Genomic DNA, 18258 nt, shown 5'->3' with positions numbered 1-18258 from the left:
AATAATTATGATAATAATATGATCGGTGAGCTAATACACATATAGTAAGCACTGGAATGAAATAGAAATTTTCTTTGTTTTAACTCTTTTGTTTGGCTCGAAATCAAAACGGGACAATGAAATCAGTGAAAACCAACATTTAAATAGGAATCTATTCTTTATGCAAATCACACATTATTGCTTTAAATGTTCAAATTGTTTGTAATGCTGCAGCTAAAGTTGCAAATATGGGGGGGGGGGGGGGGCTATGATGATAAGTCCCAGAAGTAAACCAGTTCTTCTGGACACCAAGTGTAATGATCCAATATGGGTATTCAGACTTAATCTCTTTTAATAAAACCTAAATTCACAATACATGAACATAAGTAAAATCTACTGAAACACAAATATCTGTTGTAATTATATTGCCAAAAAAGGAAGTATGACATACTTAACTATTGCAACTGTGGGTGGTAAAAAAAACTTGCTCAGATTAGAATGGGAGATTCCGGGGGAGATTAAATAAGTAGCTTTCCATACCTGTTTGACAGTCTGTACCTCCCCAATTACTAATGCAGCTCCCACTACATCCCAAATCAGGATCACACTGATCCAGTGATCCACAATGACAGGTTTTTGTACAGCCACTATAACAGCCAGAATCTAGGAATATAATAATTCAGATAAATAGCTTAAATAGCTTAAAATGGCAGTCAATGAAGAATTTCCTGTCTCAACCAAGCATCAAACAATTGATTTAAACAAAGGTTCTAGCAGTTAAACAATTTATGATACCAACTTTTTACAAAGTTACAAAATCATGATTATGGATATCTCTATTATAATATAAAAGTGTAGTTCCTTGAATCAGCCTCACTTATCTGCATCTGTAGACCTGCAAACATACTACCTTTGTCTTCAATATAAATGAAGAAGCTGAGAATGCCAAGAGTGTTTACAGCTTCTTCTCAAAAAAGTAGTTACCATAATAACAACACTAAGAACAAAAACATCTGGTCTTACACACAAATGATCAAAACTTAGCATTACCATGATCACGGTAATGAATTGGTAGTCTAATATTATTGAATGAATGTTGATACCTTTAACATGGCATCTCAATAGAGAATAGCATGAAGATTTTTCTTATTGTAAAGAGATACGTACATGAATTTTCAAGGTATATTAACATACCGTAAAACCCCGTCTACAAGCATATATCAAAGAAATGCCCTCAATAAAATTAGTTGCTTTTGTATTTGGAGTTAGAGCAACTATACTAGTATACTAGAGTTGCTCTATAGCAAAGTATATTGTAACACTAATTAATATTGATTTGACATAATAACGACTGTTTCGTATAGCAGGAACAAATTCTCAATTGATAGAGTGTCAGACTTTGGCACTAAAGAGAGCATGGTCCCAGGACCAGTTCCGCTCTTTTTTTGACATGTTCTTTTTGACACATCTTCAAATCTACCGTTCACAGTGTCGACGTCCTATACGATAAATATAAATTTAATACTCCGTTGGTGAGCGGCGGGCGAGTGGTATTTCACCGAACGCAATAAAAGGAATTCTATCTGATTGGCTAGCAATCGATCGCTTAGTAGTCAACTACAAACTCAAAACTGAGCAACGTATTCAATTCGATTGAAATCGATATTCTATTATTGCCGTAGATAAAGAGAGTAATAGTGTGTCAATAATGTACATTGTATTGCAGCTGGATTTTACATGAATTCCTTTATATTATTATTTTCTCAAAGAGTGAATATGATCACAATTTTTACCCAGGATTTCAAATTTTTACCCGCAAATTGCAGTTAAACATATCCACAGCAAAATACCGGTCCTCACTAATTAGTGTATTTAATTTCCAGTTAGTGTATTTAAGATAAAACCTGACAACAAATAAAATTTTCTTGCAATAGAAATATCATATGGGATACTGATATGGTAGGTCGCAACCGCCACAACGTGGAGCTGCTACGCCAGTAGCTGACTTTTTTGCTCCGTGGAGCCAAATTGACCAACCATGATCATGTTAAAGTTTTTCATTACTCGGAGGTAAAACTGACCAATTAAGTACGACTTACTCATTACGTGAAGCGAATTTATTCATTAAGAATTTGCCAGACGAGCGTCACGTAGTTGCAAGATTTCCTCGGTCACGAAAGTTATGATTCAAAAAGTAGTTTATGAAAAGTACGAACTGACTTATTATTAAGATGGACATGCACTCATAAGAAACTCATACAGTATTGTACATAACTATATAGCTAGGCAGAGTGGTGGTAAACTATGCACACAGTTCTGCGATCTGCAGTGTATCGCCGGAGCTAATTTGTATAACTTATGCGGTGTCCCTCGGAATTCGACCTTCAGCAAACTGCAAACCAGTTCGGATTTACTTTATATACTAGTAGTAGGCCATACATACTGTAGTTACTGTCCGCTTTCCTATACACAATACTCAGTGCGCTCACCATTGACGCGTGACCTCTACAAATAGTGTATGTTAGAAGTATAGGCCATTGCCTAGTTGACGCCACTGTGTAAAAAATAACCGCCAATATTTAAAGTATTCTCTGAAATTCTAGAAAATATAGTTTTGTAACATGTCCTAAATTTTAGCTAATTTAGGTGTTTGGAAATATTGGTACTTTAGTGTTTTAGGAAGGATATGTAAACGACAGATAACACCAAAAAATATGAAGAAATTATTTCTAAACCGTGTTAAGTCATTAAGCTTCTCATTTTCAAGAACGCTGGTTAACAATAAGCAGACTATTGTCTCATTTCGTAAACAAAAGCCCACAGTATTGTTACCTTGCGTTCGCTTTATAATCGTTCACCCAACTGAAACTATAATACCAGCTCATTGCTCATTGCACAGGTAAAACAGACAGTGCAGTGTGTATTTAACCAGAGAAGATCTGATGTAACATAGTTGAGCTGTTTTCATTGAGTGTTATCTTGGTTTAATAGCTTTTAATGGGGTTTTTAAACCCCAAAGTCCTTCAAAGGTCGTGGTGAATTCTACTGTAGACATGACTGCATCATGATTATTTTAAAGTCAACAACATTCAACAATATGATCACCGGGATAGTATGACAGTATCAGTACCGTGGGTGCAGTGATCCTGGCCTGACACAGTAGACAAACAAACAAACAAACACGCCACACACATGACACATGCATGCAAGGTAACATTGACTATACACTAATCAAACAATGGTATTGATCCTGTACAACTGGTCGTGGTTTATTTACAATTGATTCATTTAAAATCCCCATAGTAAACATTAATTTTGGCAAGAGTTTTCTCTCTCTGGAACGAGGATGCATCCACTGGCTCCGCGTAATGAAAAGATCTAACATGATTGGTCAATTTAGCTCGCTGGGCGAAAAGTAAGCTACGCGAGCAGCTCCATCGTTAGGGGCGTTACGGCCAGCCATATACTGATCATTCGAAAATTGTAAAAACATAGAATGGAAACAGTGTGGCAGGCTCTCAAAATCTCAAATTGTATGCTTAGCCTAAGTCGCCGGCCTATCTCGAATAAAATCACCATGCGTAGCTATTGAAAAACGTGAGGATTCATCGTACTATCATGGCAATTTTTAACACGAAGATATAGGGACGATGACGGTGTGCCGTTCTACTCTTAGGATTTCATTTTAGGTGTTTTTATTTATTTATTTTTTTATTTTATTTTTTTAAAGTAATTTTGTGGTTTGAGGAATGAGTTCTTATGATACATCTTCAGAGGCGCAGTTCCAGACAATAGCTTGGGATTATTGGGGCAGAGGTTATCTTTTGAATTCTTTTATGACCACTGAACAGTCCGGTCCGACTGCCTGATTAGGAAGTACTGCCGAATCAGGCAGCATGTTTTTCCGAGTTAGGCAACACAGGCTTTGGTAACCATTCCGAATTCGACAGACTAAGGACTAAATAATTGTTCATGGTGATTTTATAAAAGATCTGGGGAAATTTTACTTTGACACACATGAGCTACATGTAAGTTGACAATTTTACACCGGGCGAAAAAAATTCCACCGGGAGCAAAATAATTTAAATAACAAAACAATTTCTAACGTTTTTTTAAAAATTTGATTTAAATATGCAAATTAACTTTATTTTAACTAAAATTGATGAAAAAGTACTACTAATTGTACATTCATTGATAATTTTATATATTTTACCTACTTCTTTACTCTAAACCAAGAAATAACGGTATATTAAAAGATGCTCTATTTGAAATAGAGCATTGCATTGTGGGATACCATATTGCCTGACTTGGCAAAATACTGCTCGATTCGGCAGTACTTCCTGATCAGGCAGTCGGACCGGACTGCTGAAGTATAGTAAAACCTGTCAAGGACACTCGGCGTGAATTGAAAAACCTTGTCACTCACCACAAAAGAATGTCAATTATCCAATTATTGATAAAGTTGAAGGCTACGTTATCCCCTTTATCCTTGCTCCGAAATAGACAGAGCTTCAAAGAACTTGCAGCTGTCAACAATCACTGAATTCTATAGAAAGTCTGAACCCAGAGGTATTTAGATTACTTTTTTACGGGTTGTACTTCCCGAGGTCTAAATTTTGGCTTTACAACTGGCTAAATTTGGCTTATTGAGGATATTTTTTTTTCTCGAAAATGAATCCATGCATGTGTAAGGATTTGGGTGTTGTTGTTTTTTTACAATTTTGTAGTTTTTGGACGATTTGATAAAACACAGATCTATTTCTAAGTATTTGCTGTAATAAATAAAAATAAAGGAAAAATAAAATAAAGCAAGAAAAAAAGACAAAGAAAAGAAGCAATAAAAGAAAAACAATTATAGAAAAAAACCTAAATATGAAAAGAGAGAACGCAAAAAGAGTCTTAATAGAAGAATGTAAGAAAATATAAATATAACACCAACATATAAATGAAAAGTTTGAACAATTGGTTTATAAAATTAATGTGATCTTGATGAGGCTCGAACTCACCAGCTTTCAATCTATAGTCTAAAGCGCTCATGTACTACAGTCCGATGCCTTACCAAGTGAGCTATGCTCGTGAGATTCGAAATGAAGATAAAATAATACATTGTATACCTGCCTGTGTCGGCAATTGATTTGCTCAAATTCATTAACGGTATGATATTATGGAAGACGTCTGTATGAATTTCGCTTTTATCACATTCGCTTCTATATGCTTGTAGACAGTGTTTTACGGTATTCGATCTGATGTTAATGTTAATGTAAAATATTAAGCCTTACATTGTTGACAGTTATCCAGATTGACTCCAGAAGTTGAAACATATCCAGGCTCACAAAGACTCAGTCCAGTAGTGAAGTCAGCAACACATTTACCAGTCACTCTGTCACATGCTGCCTGATATAGACAATGACATTCTGTGTCACATTGCTCTCCCCAGTATCCAAAATGACACTGGATATTCATGCACCCAGTTGTCTTGTCACAATTATTGCAATTATTACACTGAAGTTCACATTGTTCTCCCCAGTATCCAAAATGGCACTGTGTGCACCCAGTAGTCTTGTCACAAAAATTACAGTTGTTGCACTGCTTTTCACATTGCTCCCCCCATGATCCAGTATAGCACACACTATACATACAACCAGTTGTCTTCTCACAGTTGTTACAGTAACATTTATCTAAGCATTCATCACCATAGTAACCAGCAGGGCAGGTACCTGTAGGAACTAAAATAAAATCATGTGTTTCACTATAGCTCGATTTAAGAAATAAAGGGTACGCATATTGTGTCAGAGGCAGTAAAATGAGTACCACCAAACCTATTATTTTTTTTACTGCCACTGACATTTTATTTATAAGAAATAAAGGGTAATGCATTATCCTTTACACGCAAATAATGTGTCCGAGGCAGTAAAAACGTAAATAATGGGTGCGGCGCAGCCAAACCCATTATTTAAACATTTTTACTATTACCACAAAATAGCGCGATTTAAAGATAAAATATTTCCCCCAAATATTGCAAGTTGTTTACCTCAAGGTGAAGCGCCTTCGCGTAGCCAAAGCATAAGAGTTAGCGAGTATTGCAGAATGCGTAACCAAGCGTAATGCGTAATGACGCTAATATACTGCATCACACTTTGCTGTGATGCGAGAAGAACATAAAGTTTGTTGCCCTGGCCATTTTATTGCTAATTAATGGACTTTCATGTGACGGGTTTCAACAAATCACAGAGCGCGATTTTGAATAATGGGTTGTGGGGGTAATAGAATTGGGTTTAAAGGATACTGCTACACCCTTATTTTTATTACCATAAAATAGTGCAATTTAAAGCCATAATCTTATAAACTGGCCTCAAATAGAAACTTATAATTTTTCACAAGGTCATATCTTAAAATCCTCTCCATAAAAATGAACAAAAATTGCACACAGGATTACTTCAATACTCTACTCTAAACACATGTCAATAACCAAGCTGTTGTCCAACTGACACAACAGCAAATCGCACTGACATGGAACACCTTCCTGGACCAAAATTCATAGCCCAACAGATTTCTTTTGTTGGGTTAACTTAACTTAACTGACATAATTTAAATTGCGCCTTTTCCTGTGGTTACAAAGCGCAACAAGCATATTAATATTAAAAAGAACAGCAAACATGATCAAATACAGAAAACAATATTATGGAAAAAGATATGTCTTGAGCACAGGGTCTTAGCTAGCCACCTGTCTGGCCGTCATTTTAGACAGCCAGTTTGCTCCTGGGACGGGCAAAATTAATGCCTTTGACAGATGCTATATTATAAATTGTATGTTTTGAGAAGCCAATTGACCTTTTGGGGGCGCCCTCTACGGAGGGTGCACCATATAGGCATGAAAAATTCTAATTTCACTCTTGCTAGATTTACTCCGCAATTGTTTTGCTAAAATTATGCCCTTGCTCAGAAATAAAACCACAATATGCTTGGATTTTATTTTATTATTGTTTTCTGATATGCACGGGATAAAATGGTGTGCGTATATTCTTTGTTTAAAACACAAAATTAACGGACTTATAAAAACACCAAATAAATCGAGACTTTTGACCTTTGTATGGCTTAACCAGTTTACCGCCTCTTAGAACCCGATAGACGGTGACCAACACTATGGACTACAATAGCCTAATCTCAATGGCATAGTCCAATAACCTCAAATAAACAATCATAGTGCAAAATTTGACCTAACTTGCAGAGTATGAGTTTTGTACCCAAAGTTTCAAAGTCATTCAATGAATGTACAAATGTATGTTGTATTATATAGTTGTCCTTGTTTAATACGCTGCAGCATGGTAGGCATCTTATCAAGATCAAGATAGTGATAGTGACATAACAATTAACATGCTTATCTTACCAAGGTCTTTTCTATCTTCATGTAATTGAAAATTATGGTGTATTTGTTTTAAGGATGAAACAACTGGCTCCTTTTGCATGGAAATTAGAACAAATTAATATACAAGCTGTATCAAAAAGTTTGGTACCCAGCAGTTTTGATATTTTGTCAACACTTAAATAAAATTATGTTAAAATATTTGCACCTAGCAAACACATATTCTTAAAATGTTTTTTACAAAACGTTTTAATAACATTTAAATGTCGGGTTATATAAAGGTCGTGAAAACATTATAAAACGTTATTTAAAATATTTTGGGCAAACATTTTTTGCAAAATATTTTTTCATCTCCAAAATAACATTCTGTTTAGAATGATTTGTACCAAGTTTTCAAAAATGTTTTTGGAATGTTATTAAAACGTTTTTATACCCTTTATATAACTCGACATTTAAATGTTTTCTGTAAAACATTTGTGTTTGCTGTTGCTAAATTACCAACAAATGTTATTTAATGTTATGAAAACGTTTTATACTCTTAATGTACCCTTTATATAACCGACATTTAAACGCTTTTCTGACAACCTTTTATAACCTTTTGCGAATGATGTCGAAAAACGCTTTTGTGTTTGCTGGGTAGCTACTTTTATGAAGAATGAATGTTCTGTAATTGTTTTTTATCCTTCATCTCTATTAGATTTTCAGTGTATTAGCAAGTAGATGATGTATATGTATCACAGACGTTATACATTCATAAAAACTTTTCTTTTGGTCAACATAGGGGTAGACCCCGGGTGGGGGATACCCCCCCCCCCAATATTTTGCCAGGGGGAGCTTACTTATTTGTGTCTTCTATACTATCCATCATATACCCCCCTGCATAACGAAATTCAACAATATTCAATATCCAAAGCAATATCATCACTACAATATGCCCAAAAACAGAACTCCCCCACCCCACATAATCGCAAATTGACACGACAGCTTCATTCCAATTCAATTTATTTCATCCAAAACGGTCCCGTGATACACCTTCCCCAATCAAACACATTTCTCTTGCATTTGATCATCTTCTACTCTTCCCTAGAAAAAAATCATTATAATACCAAATCTAAACACCATGCCATGGAATTCCATACCATATCACGTCCAAGCTCACATTGGGCGCCCATTCCTTTTCTGAAGGAATTTTTATTAGCAGACCCAATTTATAAAAGAAGGCCATATCACTCAGCACATATTTGAACTCCTTGAACCCCCAATGGGCTTTAGATGTCTGGTAAATGTTTTGAAGGTCAAATTAGGACAGGCAATTTTATTCAAATGACGGGGCAACCCTCAATTTCTAGCTAAGACCCTGCTTGAGCGTAGTTTTGAATGATTCAAGAGTAGCAGCATTTCTGATATGAACCAGTAAGGTGTTCCACAAACCTGGAACTGCCACTGAAAAGGCTCTATCACCAGCACCCTTCTTAGAACGAGGTACAAAGAAGGAAATACTATCTGCCGAGCGGGTCTTCATTGCCCTCTGGGGTGATTTTTTTACAGTGAGGCAGTTAGTTATACTGGGGAGAGAGTCCATTCAGAGATTTAAACACATAAAGCAGCGTCTTGTATACAATCCTCTCACTGACACCTGACAGGGAGCCAATGAAGTTGGCTCAAGAGAGGGGTAACATGCTCAAATTTTGGTTTGAGATGTATATTAAATGTGCACACTTATTTTGCAACTTCTGCAAACAATTTAGATCTTTCTTAGATATACCATTAAGTAACACATTACAATAATCAAGACGTGATATAATAACAGCTCTAACAGTATTATGACAAGTATCATAATCAATGTATCATAATCAATGGGTTCCAATTATTCGCCTGTGAATGTGGTCCCGGAAGCTGTTCTGTGTCAGTGCATTTTACTGTTGTGTCAGTTGGACAACTGCTTGTAGTCCCTCAGCTAGCATCGATTTAATCACCCCTCGGGTTCCAAAATTCTGACAGGGTCTATCTTATTCAGAATTTTCCACAGAATTCAAAAATCAATTTCTTACTCGCCAAAGCACTGGGGGTGAAAATGGGGGTGAAAATTTTACTTTTTACCAAACACCTCCATTTTAAAAGGAAAATCCTCAAAATTAGTATTTTGACTATTTCATCAGTATTTGGTAAGCTATTGATGTCTTTTTGGTGTCAAATTAAAGCTACACAACTGTTCATGACAATCAATTTGTAATCTTTTTCATAATAATTTTAATATTGAAAAAAGACAAAATTTGGGCAAAAATCATGTTTTTTTACCATTTTTAATACTTTTTGGCTTTTCAAATGTTTTGAAATCTTTAATGTGACTTAAAACACAATTCTCTATGTTTAACCTAAGAGACAATATTCTTCTGATTACAAAAATTTTTTTTTTCAAAAAAATAGTGAATTTAAAGGTAAGAAATGCATTTTTACCAAAAACCTTCATTTTAAAGTAAAAATTCTAAAAATCGGTATTTTGACCATTTGATCAGTATTTGGTGAGCTATTGATGTCTTTTTGGTGTCAAATTAAAGCTACACAACTTTTCTTGACAATTATTTATAATTTTTTCATATAAAGACATTTTAATGTTGAAAAAACACAAAATTTGGGCAAAAATCATGTTTTTTCATCATTTTTATTATATTTGGTTTTTCAAATGTTTTGAAATATTTAAGTGACTTAAAACGCAATTCTGTATGATAAGCCTAAGAGACAATAATCTTCTGGTTACAAAAATGTCTTGTTTTTCATGAAAATAGTAAATCAAAAGGTGAGAAATGTATTTTTTACCAAAAACCCCATTTAAAAATTTTTTTTAAATCGTTATTGTGACCATAATATTGGTGTAAATTTTAACTGATTCACACAAGCAAATTGATTTTACACTTACGTGTAATTTTTGTGACTTATCCAAGCTCACTTCTTCAGCACTCTGATGGATTGCTGGTACTAGACGTGGTAGCGCGAATCGGATCATGTGACCTGGGTATTGATCCCAAATCACTAGACCCGATCAGCTTCTTGTAGGCGGGGGTGAGGTATTGTGACCATTTTATCAGTATTTGGTGAGCTATTGATGTCTTTTTCGTGTCAAGTTAAAGCTATGTAACAGTTAATGACAGTCAATTTGTAATCTTTTTCACATGAAGTACAAAATGTTTTTTTACCATTTTTAATCATTTTTGTTTTTTCTAATGTTTTGAAACATTTAATGTGTATGTTTAGTGTGAGCGGCAATATTCTTTGATAACAAACAAGAGTAAAGTATTGAAGTAATCCTGTGTGCAATTTTTGGTCATTTTTATGGAGAGGATTTTAAGATATGACCTTGTGAACTAGAGCGGTTACCGCACCATAGCTGAACCATGGGGCTTTGGCAGTATATTGTGGTACATGTATATATATCACCCCTTTATGACCCCTTAATGACCTTAAATGAATATTAAATTATTTTAAACATGTTTAGAATGTCATAAGGATCATTGCATTTAAATTTCAGCTCAATTGGAGCATTTTGAAAACTTGACCTTTGACCCCTGTATGACCCCTTAATGACCTTAAGGCCAGAGTAATGGGAGACACATACGTCCATGCCCGAATTTGAGATTTCTCGATATTTATCAACACTAAGATGTATTCTTTCACTTGAAACTGATAAAATACAACTTGCTAATATTTATTCGTATTTTTGCTTGAGTTTATTTCACTCTTTTCAACTCTAAAAAGTCACATGGCTCAAGACAGCTTATAGTAAATTGGCGGAAATAATGAGTCAGAAATGCGCGATTATGAAATATTGTGATTACGCTGCGTGATTTATGTGATGTGACGCGCGCAACTCTGAGCGTATGTCCAACGCAGTCAAGGCGCATTCGGTATGTTGTTCACGCCAGCAAATGTGGTGTAAACAAAACAAAAATTTGCAGTCAAAATGCCACTTAGATTTTTTAATTATTTTGAATTTTGGCGCACTGAAAGCAGACATTATATTTATTGGTGCAAAAAGATGCATATTTAGACCATGCACCAGATACAGCTTTTACAAGCGTGAAAGTCTTATCGCTTTAAAAATATAAGGACGTTTTGTGCATAATTTTGACATTTTTTACTAAAACGCCGATTTCTCAGAGTTCACTTTTGACAATATTGCACGATTTTTGTGACAAGATAACTCGAAAAATATGCAAGTAAAAGATAAACTTTTTGCACTATCGTTTAGAGTACATCAAAGCCTAGGGAAGGTTTTCTCATTTTTTCAAAATATTTGTTTTAAACAAAAAATATACACCATTATGTGCAATTTTTAGCTTAAGGGATCTAAAATGAGCGTTTATTAAGTTTCGACAGTATTTTTGTGGGACATGAGAGCACCTCAGACCTATCGAATTGCATTCTGAATACTGAAGCACGTCTTTCTGATATCAAATAATTTTCATTTTTGAAAATCACATAATATAAATTTTATGACAAATTATAAAAATTTGATATTTTTCAAATTTTTGATATATAACAGTTTTCGAAGTAAATTATATAAATCTAATGACATATTCTTAAAGTGTATGTAGCAGGGAGCAAAAGTTTACGGTCAATTGAAAATTTTGACCTTTCATATTGAAGATATGGATTTTTTCCCAAAAAGACCTAATTTTTTTGGTGTTTTGGGAAAAAAATCCATATCTTCAATACTGAAAGGTCAAAATTTTCAATTGATCGTCGGCTTTTCATCCCACCTACATACACTTTAAGTATAAATCATCAGATTTATAAAGTTTACTTCAAGTACTTTTAAATATCAAAAATATCAATTTTTAATGATTTGCCATAAAATGTGTATTAAATTGCTAATTTCAAAAATCAAAATTATTTGATATCAGAATGACATTCTTCAGATTCAGAATGCAATTCGATATGTCTGATGTGCTCTAATGTCCCACAATAAATACTGTCCAAACGCTTCATACCCCAGCCCTTAATAGAGTGACAAAATTGCTTTTTTCACATGTTTTTTTCAATATTTCGAAAAAAAAGACGAATTTCAAAAAAATAAAAAAACCTTCCCTAAGTTCATGTCTGTTCTTTATGAAAAACTAACTGAATTTGTTTTACTCCGAACGGATTTTTTTCTAAGTTGTCACAAAAAAATTGGGGTAAAAAAGTGAATTTTTGTGATTTTTTCAAAAACTCAAGATTTTTGAACAAATCTGACATCACCATGGGATTCCTTGACTCATTTCCTTTCCAAAAATGTATAGTTTTATATACTTTTGACATACAAGTCAGAAATAATGATGCTCGAAAAGGTCCATGTTCTCTCCCATTACTCTGCCCTTAAATGAATATTAAATTATTTTAAACATGTTTAGAATGTCATAAGGATCATTGCATTTAAATTTCAGCTCAATTGAACCATTTTGAAAACTTGACCTTTGACCCCTTTATTGACCCCTTAATGACCTTAAATGAATTTTGAAATATTTTAAACATGTTTAGAATGTCTTAAAGATCATTGCATTTAAATATCAGCTCAATTGGAGCATTTTTGGAAACTTGACCTTTGACCCCTTTATGACCCCTTAATGACCTTAAATGAATATTAAAATATTTTAAACATGTTTAGAATGTCATAAGGATTATTGCATATAAATTTCAGCTTAATTGGAGCATTTTTGGTTCAAATGACCTTTTTTGACCTCTGTGACCCCTTGGATGACCTCTGACGTTAGGAAATATTTTTATCATATTCTTTACTTCTTTCTCTTTCATTTGACACCACTTGGGGGTTCATACCTTCGTGGCATTTAAAGATATGTCCATTTTAGACCAAATGGTTGGTAAGTAAGTAAGTAAGTAAGTAAGGGACATACACTAATACAGGCTGATACCATTTCATAGTTCAGCAAAAATTATAAGTTTCTTTTTGGGGCCAGTTTAGTATATAGTATGAAATTGGCTAATTTTTTTTATAAACCGGATTTTTTGGAAAATTTGTAATGTTTACATATGTACCAAAGTAGGCCTATGTCTAAATGGAATCAGCCAAATTCATTATGTTTGTCAGGGTCCCCATAGAATTCCATATGTTAAACAGCCAAAGTAGCCATGTAATTTCTTTCACTCACATTGTTATTTCAGCTTGAACAAAAAATGTGCATGACAGTTATAACTAATATTATTGCAGCATTTTGAGTAAAGAATAACAAAAAAAATGTGATGGAAATTATTCAAAGAGCATTATGACAGTGTGTCAAATTATGTTTTGCAGCACAAATTTATCTATCATTCATAACCTCATTAATAAATGTGATGCGTGCAATCCTATTACATTTAGTTATTTGTGAAAACGCGAACGCAAATCGAGGTCATCAATATCTCACAATTGACCGCAAAATGCGTAATTGTTTCAATGTCGCTCACAATTGACCGGCGTTTGAGTGTTGTTGTGTGTCGAACAAACTGCGCGTGCACTGGCTGCCATATTTGGATTGCGCGCTACCATATTTGCAGTTATTAACCTCTAAATATTCAATATGTTCAATATCTATGTTTTGTTTTGTTTTATTTCTTCTTTTGCCTGGGTTTCATTCAGTGTTGATATAGCTTAAGCTTAACTAAGACTTATCATTTCTAAATTCGCTGGGAATTGGGGGGGACATGTCCCCCCTAAATTTTTCCTTATGGACATGCCCAAATAAGAAAAAATAAAGCAATGATTGTTAAAGGAGAAGATTAAAATTTACTGCGGAGGATCCTTGAGGAAGTTATATCCTCTGTAATAATGACATTTTTGGGTAAAAATTGCGGTAAAAACTTAAAAGTATGTTTTTCAACCTACATATCTGAAGTCATATTGAAATGTTTCACTTAATCCCATATCAAGAATTATTCAGCGTTGCAAGCTCTACACATGTGCCAAATTTAGTGTATTTCCTATAAAAAGAATGTAGGATTTCTCCAATATATTGCCTTTGCGCTGTTACACACATGCAGTTTTCGTTCATTTTCAGTAATAGCAATGTCACACCAAAACGAATCAAGCTATTTCCAAGAAAGTCACAGAATAAGTAGGAGACATATATGTGTCATTGTATTACACAAATTAAAATTAGATACACTGTTGACTGTATTATGTGTGACAGTTATCAAAACCATTTAATCCCATTGATATTTTGTTTAAACAAGGTATAAATCATTTTGTATAGTCCCACTAAAAAAAAAATTCATTCATTTACCCTCAGACCGAGAAAGCCAAAAAGGACAAGGAAATTTCTTCCCGATGTTTACTTGATGGAATGACATTCATAAATGACCAACAAACTCAATCACACACTACATGTAGATGTTTACAAAATCGATGTCACCTATTGATCCCCATGCCAACGCCACAACACGCACAGCAGGGAGCTAGCATGACTGTACCCGGGATCGACAAACAATTGGGATCGTCCATTTCTCGTCATGGGTAAATTTGTTTTCCTTTCGCTTTGCCCGTAAAACATTATTTTCATCATTCTTCTGCCTTTTTTATTTAATAATTCTTTTTGCCACCCCTTCTTTTTGCCGCACACTGCTTTTACCACAGGGGACTCATGCCCCAAAAGCCCCCAAAAACAAATATGTGCAGGAGAGCCCTTAAGCTTTATCCAAATATTGCATCAAAATCACCATGCATGTAGCCTCTCTAAATTGTGTTGCATTATATCTGCTATTAATAGGCCTATATAAAAGTGGAAAAATATCCAAACATCCAGCTCAATTCATTCATATACATTTCTTGTTAAATAAATAAATTTTCACTTAAAAAAAATAGCACATGAATTGGTAAAAAATGATTAATATTGGTAAAAAATTATAAACATTGTGAAAAGTCACCTCAATGTGGCATGATGGAAATAGGATCACAGATATAAAATATTCATATGCCCTTTATTATTCAAAGCAAAAATTAACATTGCAGCTCAATTTTCTTTTGAAGTTATGGCTGCATGGGGCACTATGTACCCACAAAGTGACCTCTCTACTATTGTCTCAGGTTTTGTAAAGTGTATAAAGTTGCCAAATGGAATCAATCCTCTTGATTTTTATTCTCTCTCTCTCTCTCTCTCTCTCTCTCTTTTCTCAGGAAAAAAAAATTGTAAACAAAGTTTGTAAACACTCACTTTGACAATTGTCACCAGACCATCCTGTTGAACACATCCTATCATTACATCTTCCTGTAAACCTATCACATGATGCACCATTATCACAATGACAGAATTAATACTAAGCAACACTTACTTTGACAATTGTCACCAGACCATCCTGTCAGACACATTCCATCATCACATCTTCCTGTAAACCTGTCACATGATGCACCATTATCACAATGACAGAATTGATACTAAGCAACACTTACTTTGACAATTGTCACCAGACCATCCTGTTAGACACATTCTACCATTACATCTTCCTGTAAACCTATCACATGATGCACCATTATGACAATGACAGAATTGATACTAAGCAACACTTACTATGATAATTGTCACCAGACCATCCTGTCAGACACATTCCATCATTACATCTTCCTGTAAACCTATCACATGATGCACCATTATGACAAAGACAGAATTGATACTAAGCAACACTTACTTTGACAATTGTCACCAGACCATCCTGTCAGACACATTCCATCATCACATCTTCCTGTAAACCTATCACATGATGCACCATTATCACAATGACAGAATTGATACTAAGCAACACTTACTTTGACAATTGTCACCAGACCATCCTGTCAGACACATTCCATCATCACATCTTCCTGTAAACCTGTCACATGATGCACCATTATCACAATGACAGAATTGATACTAAGCAACACTTACTTTGACAATTGTCACCAGACCATCCTGTCAGACACATTCCATCATCACATCTTCCTGTAAACCTATCACATGATGCACCATTATCACAATGACAGAATTGATACTAAGCAACACTTACTTTGACAATTGTCACCAGACCATCCTGTCAGACACATTCCATCACATCTTCCTGTAAACCTGTCACATGATGCACCATTATCACAATGACAGAATTGATACTAAGCAACACTTACTTTGACAATTGTCACCAGACCATCCTGTCAGACACATTAGCCATCATCACATCTTCATGTAAACCTGTCACATGATGCACCATTATCACAATGACAGAATTGATACTAAGCAACACTTACTTTGACAATTGTCACCAGACCATCCTGTCAGACACATTCCATCACATCTTCCTGTAAACCTGTCATATGATGCACCATTATCACAATGACAGAATTGATACTAAGTAACACTTACTTTGACAGTTGTCACCAGACCATCCGGTCAGACACATTCCATCATCACATCTTCCTGTAAACCTGTCACATGATCCACCATTATCACAATGACAGAATTGATACTAAGCAACACTTACTTTGACAGTTGTCATCAGACCATCCTGTCAGACACATTCCATCATCACATCCTCCTGTAAACCTGTCACATGATGCACCATTATCACCATGACAGAATTGATACTAAGCAACACTTACTTTGACAATTGTCATCAGACCATCCTGTCAGACACATTCCATCATCACATCCTCCTGTAAACCTGTCACATGATGCACCATTATCACAATGACAGAATTGATACTAAGCAACACTTACTATGACAATTGTCACCAGACCATCCTGTCAGACACATTCCATCACATCTTCCTGTAAACCTGTCATATGATGCACCATTATCACAATGACAGAATTGATACTAAGCAATACTTACTTTGACAATTGTCACCAGACCAGCCTGTCAGACACATCCCACCATCACATCTTCCTGTAAACCTGTCATATGATGCACCATTATCACAATGACAGAATTGATACTAAGCAACACTTACTTTGACAATTGTCACCAGACCATCCTGTGGGACACATTCCATCATCACATCTTCCTGTAAACCTGTCACATGATCCACCATTGTCACAATGACAGAATTTATACTAAGCAACACTTACTTTGACAATTGTCACCAGACCATCCTGTCAGACACATTCCATCATCACATCTTCCTGTAAACCTGGCACATGATGCACCATTATCACAATGACAGAATTGATACTAAGCAACACTTACTTTGACAATTGTCACCAGACCATCCTGTCAGACGCATCCCATCATCACATCTTTCTGTAAACCTGTCATATGATGCACCATTATCACAATGACAGAATTGATACTAAGCAATACTTACTTTGACAATTGTCACCAGACCATCCTGTCAGACACATTCCATCATCACATCTTCCTGTAAACCTGTCACATGATGCACCATTATGACAATGACAGAATTGATACTAAGCAACACTTACTTTGACAATTGTCACCAGACCATCCTGTGGGACACATTCCATCATCACATCTTCCTGTAAACCTGTCACATGATCCACCATTATCACAATGACAGAATTGATACTAAGCAACACTTACTTTGACAGTTGTCATCAGACCATCCTGTCAGACACATTCCATCATCACATCCTCCTGTAAACCTGTCACATGATGCACCATTATCACCATGACAGAATTGATACTAAGCAATACTTACTTTGACAATTGTCACCAGACCATCCTGTCAGACACATTCCATCATCACATCTTCCTGTAAACCTGGCACATGATGCACCATTATCACAATGACAGAATTGATACTAAGCAACACTTACTTTGACAATTGTCACCAGACCATCCTGTCAGACGCATCCCATCATCCTGTAAACCTGTCATATGATGCACCATTATCACAATGACAGAATTGATACTAAGCAATACTTACTTTGACAATTGTCACCAGACCATCCTGTCAGACA

The 18258-nt window shown here is 35.0% G+C and overlaps 1 protein-coding gene and 1 long non-coding RNA gene across 2 annotated transcripts in view; both read right to left on the bottom strand.

Annotated features, from left to right (window-relative positions):
• Positions 1-540: 540 nt before the first annotated feature.
• Positions 541-15715, bottom strand: LOC140147541 (uncharacterized). The gene is made up of 3 exons (XR_011858357.1): positions 15644-15715; positions 5259-5705; positions 541-642 (listed from the first exon to the last, which is right to left on the bottom strand). It is a non-coding gene; the product is annotated as an uncharacterized lncRNA (long non-coding RNA).
• A 663-nt stretch (positions 15716-16378) lies between these two features.
• LOC140155206 (tyrosine-protein kinase receptor Tie-1-like) overlaps positions 16379-18258 on the bottom strand; it is a 28409-nt gene continuing 26529 nt past the window's right edge. Inside the window, exons 5-8 of the mRNA XM_072177951.1 lie at positions 18115-18168; positions 17525-17578; positions 16938-16991; positions 16379-16410 (exon numbers count right to left, since the gene is read on the bottom strand). Coding sequence (XP_072034052.1) covers positions 16379-16410; positions 16938-16991; positions 17525-17578; positions 18115-18168 — 194 coding nt within the window. The remainder of the gene's footprint in view (positions 16411-16937; positions 16992-17524; positions 17579-18114; positions 18169-18258) is intronic.

This window comes from Amphiura filiformis, chromosome 1 (assembly GCF_039555335.1).
Source record: "Amphiura filiformis chromosome 1, Afil_fr2py, whole genome shotgun sequence".
NCBI lineage: Eukaryota > Metazoa > Echinodermata > Ophiuroidea > Amphilepidida > Amphiuridae > Amphiura > Amphiura filiformis.
The sequence above is the reverse complement of the archived record's forward strand: the minus strand, read 5'-3'. Positions and strand labels throughout refer to the sequence as shown.